The 2,469-nt window shown below is 41.6% G+C and overlaps 1 protein-coding gene across 1 annotated transcript; it reads left to right on the top strand.

Annotated features, from left to right (window-relative positions):
* Positions 1 to 557: 557 nt before the first annotated feature.
* LOC127103613 (uncharacterized) lies at positions 558 to 2,177 on the top strand. The gene is made up of 2 exons (XM_051040862.1): positions 558 to 1,490; positions 1,623 to 2,177. The coding sequence occupies exons 1-2, from the start codon at positions 558 to 560 to the stop codon at positions 2,175 to 2,177; spliced, it is 1,488 nt and encodes a 495-aa protein (XP_050896819.1).
* The last annotated feature ends 292 nt before the right edge of the window (positions 2,178 to 2,469 follow it).

Here is a 2,469-nt window from a genome sequence, read left to right as displayed (position 1 = left end):
ACCTAGCATCTGGTAGCAGTTGTTCCCCACTGGTATGGATGAACCAGATGCAGACTTAGCACAATGTCACTCAGAATGTCATGACATTGGATGCTACTCAGTTTGACAATTTAAGGGGCAAAGTGGGAATGTATCCTTATGAGGATTTATAGCAACTAATGATGTTAGTTATTTCCTGTTTAATAATTCAAATTATTAAACATTTGAGAGTTCGCTCTGATTGGTCAACAAATAATAGATATTGCTCGTGCAACAAGCGTTACCTCTTCCATCGTTTCAACTTTCAGTCTTGCAAGCTTTCTCTCAAAGAAACTTTTCATTTCGCCTCTAAGATATTCATCATGTCGCACCAATCCAACTCATCTTCCTCCACGACCATGTCCGATTCCTCTAGCTCTGAATCATGCAACCCTAACAGGAAAGATCCTGTTGCTGACTCTGTGAATACCTCGCATGCAAGAAGACCTAAAGAAACTGTCTCAGGCTTCTCCTCAGCAATCGCGCTTGATGAATAAACCAGAGAAGGCTCCAGGTATGTTCACAATGCCATTGCAACTATGGTGACTGGAATACTGTCTGGTAATCATAAGGTTCTTGGGGTTTCCATTCCCTTAAACACTATTGTACCTGATAATGTTGCTTGTCAAGAAAATACAGTCTCCTTAGGAAAGAATGTATCTGATGATGCTGAGCACACTGATGCTCATGAGGGGTCAAATATTGACAAACCCTTAGATAATGTGGGTGGTGAGGAAGTCCGTGTCACTCATGATGTCAGTGACAACCCTAACTGTGAAGCTGAAACAGTAGACCTGGAGGAATTTTCTGATAATGAGTTGTTAACCTCAGTTGTCCCTAGCATAGCCAAAAGGGTCAGGACTAGGAGAGAAAAGAAAACAGTGGTGCAAAGGTCCCCCAGGAAGAAGATTGATGTGCCAACCTCTCCCAATCCAAAGGTGGCAGAGAGTTCCCTCAAGAGGAAAGGTCATGGTCCAACAAAATCTTGGAGCAAAGGGGTGCCCAAGAAAATGAAGACCAAGTCTGTTGTTGTGGAGTCTAACTCAGATGTTCCATGTGATGTCACTGCCTCTTTGTCAAAGAAGAAGCCAACCACTAGCAAGCTTGCAGCTAGTGTCCTTGAGGTACCAATTGACAACATATCGTTCCATTTTGCTTCAAGTGTAAACAGGTGGAAATATGTTTATCAGAAGAGGCTGGCTTTGGAAAGGGAATTGGTTCAGAATGTCCTGGAATGTAAGGAGATTATGGCCCTTATTCAAGAGGCAGGTTTAATAAAGACTGTGACTCAGTTCTCAAAGTGCTATGAGATGTTAGTAAAGGAGTTTATTGTCAATGTGTCTGAAGAATGTGCTGATGGAAAGTCTAAGGAATTCATAAAACTATATGTGCGGGGCAAGTGTGTAAACTTCTCTCCCTCAGTAATTAACATGTATTTGGGAAGACCTGATGTAGCTCAACCTGAGCTTGAGGTGACTGACAACAAAATCTGTCAAGTCATCACTGCTAATCAAGTCAGGAAGTGGCCTCTCAAAGGTAAGTTGGTGGCCAGCAAACTAAGTGTCAACTATGCAATGCTGCACAAAATTGGAGTTGCTAACTAGGTGCCCACCAATCACAAATCTACAGTGGCTGTAATGCTTGGAAAGTTCATATATGTTGTTGGAACCAAAGCCAATTTTGACTATGGATCCTATATTTTTTATCAAACCATGAAGCATGCAGGAAGCTTCAGTGTGAAGGGGCCTATAGCCTTTCCTTCCCTCATATGTGGTATTATGTTGAATCAATTTCCAAACATATTAACCGAGAATGATTCTGTGAAGAGAAGAGACAACCCTTTGGCCTTCAAGCATAAATTGTTCCTAGGTACGCATGTTCCTGACATTGCCATGGCAACAGGAGAGACATCAAGTGTTTGCAATCAACCAGGTAAAGTTGTTGTCATTGCAATACTCAAAGAAACGTGCAAGGAGTTAGAGGCAAGGAAGCTCACTTTGGAAATGTTGATTATCAAGTTGGAGATAACTGAAGGTGATGTGCTTGGTGAAGCTGTTGATGCTGCAGAAGGAGCTGCAAGACAAAGTGCAGAGGGAGAAGAGGATGCCAGTCCTGATGATGGCACTGATGATGATGCTGACTCTGAGTCAGATGAATAGAGCATTTCCCGTGTTTCTGAAATTTGTGTGTAATTTATTTTGTTTTGGTTTGTATTATTAAGTGTTGTTTTGGCAACATTTTTGACAAAAAGGGGGAGTAACACCTGTACCCCAGGACAACAGATTTGTTATTTGCTTGAACAGATCTATTTGAAGTTGAAGGTCCTCTAATCCAGAGGTTATGCTGCAGCTTGATGTTTAACTTCTATGTGTGATGAGTGTGTTGCGGTTTGCTAGCTGTGCTGCTGCTGTTTGAAGTTTATTTTTAACTAATATGTGTGCTGAGTGTGTT

The sequence above is a fragment of the Lathyrus oleraceus genome, chromosome 7, assembly GCF_024323335.1.
Source record: "Lathyrus oleraceus cultivar Zhongwan6 chromosome 7, CAAS_Psat_ZW6_1.0, whole genome shotgun sequence".
Classification (NCBI taxonomy): Eukaryota; Viridiplantae; Streptophyta; class Magnoliopsida; order Fabales; family Fabaceae; genus Lathyrus; species Lathyrus oleraceus.
Note: the sequence above shows the minus strand (reverse complement) of the source record. Positions and strands in the feature narration are given on the sequence as shown.

What these genes read in the sequence shown, in the direction of transcription:
- LOC127103613 (XM_051040862.1), top strand. Translation starts at nt 558, where the DNA reads ATGGTGACTGGAATACTGTCTGGTAATCATAAGGTTCTTGGGGTTTCC. An exon ending in TAGCTCAACCTGAGCTTGAG is followed by an intron (nt 1,491 to 1,622) that starts GTGACTGACAAC and finishes GTTGCTAACTAG; the next exon opens with GTGCCCACCAATCACAAATC.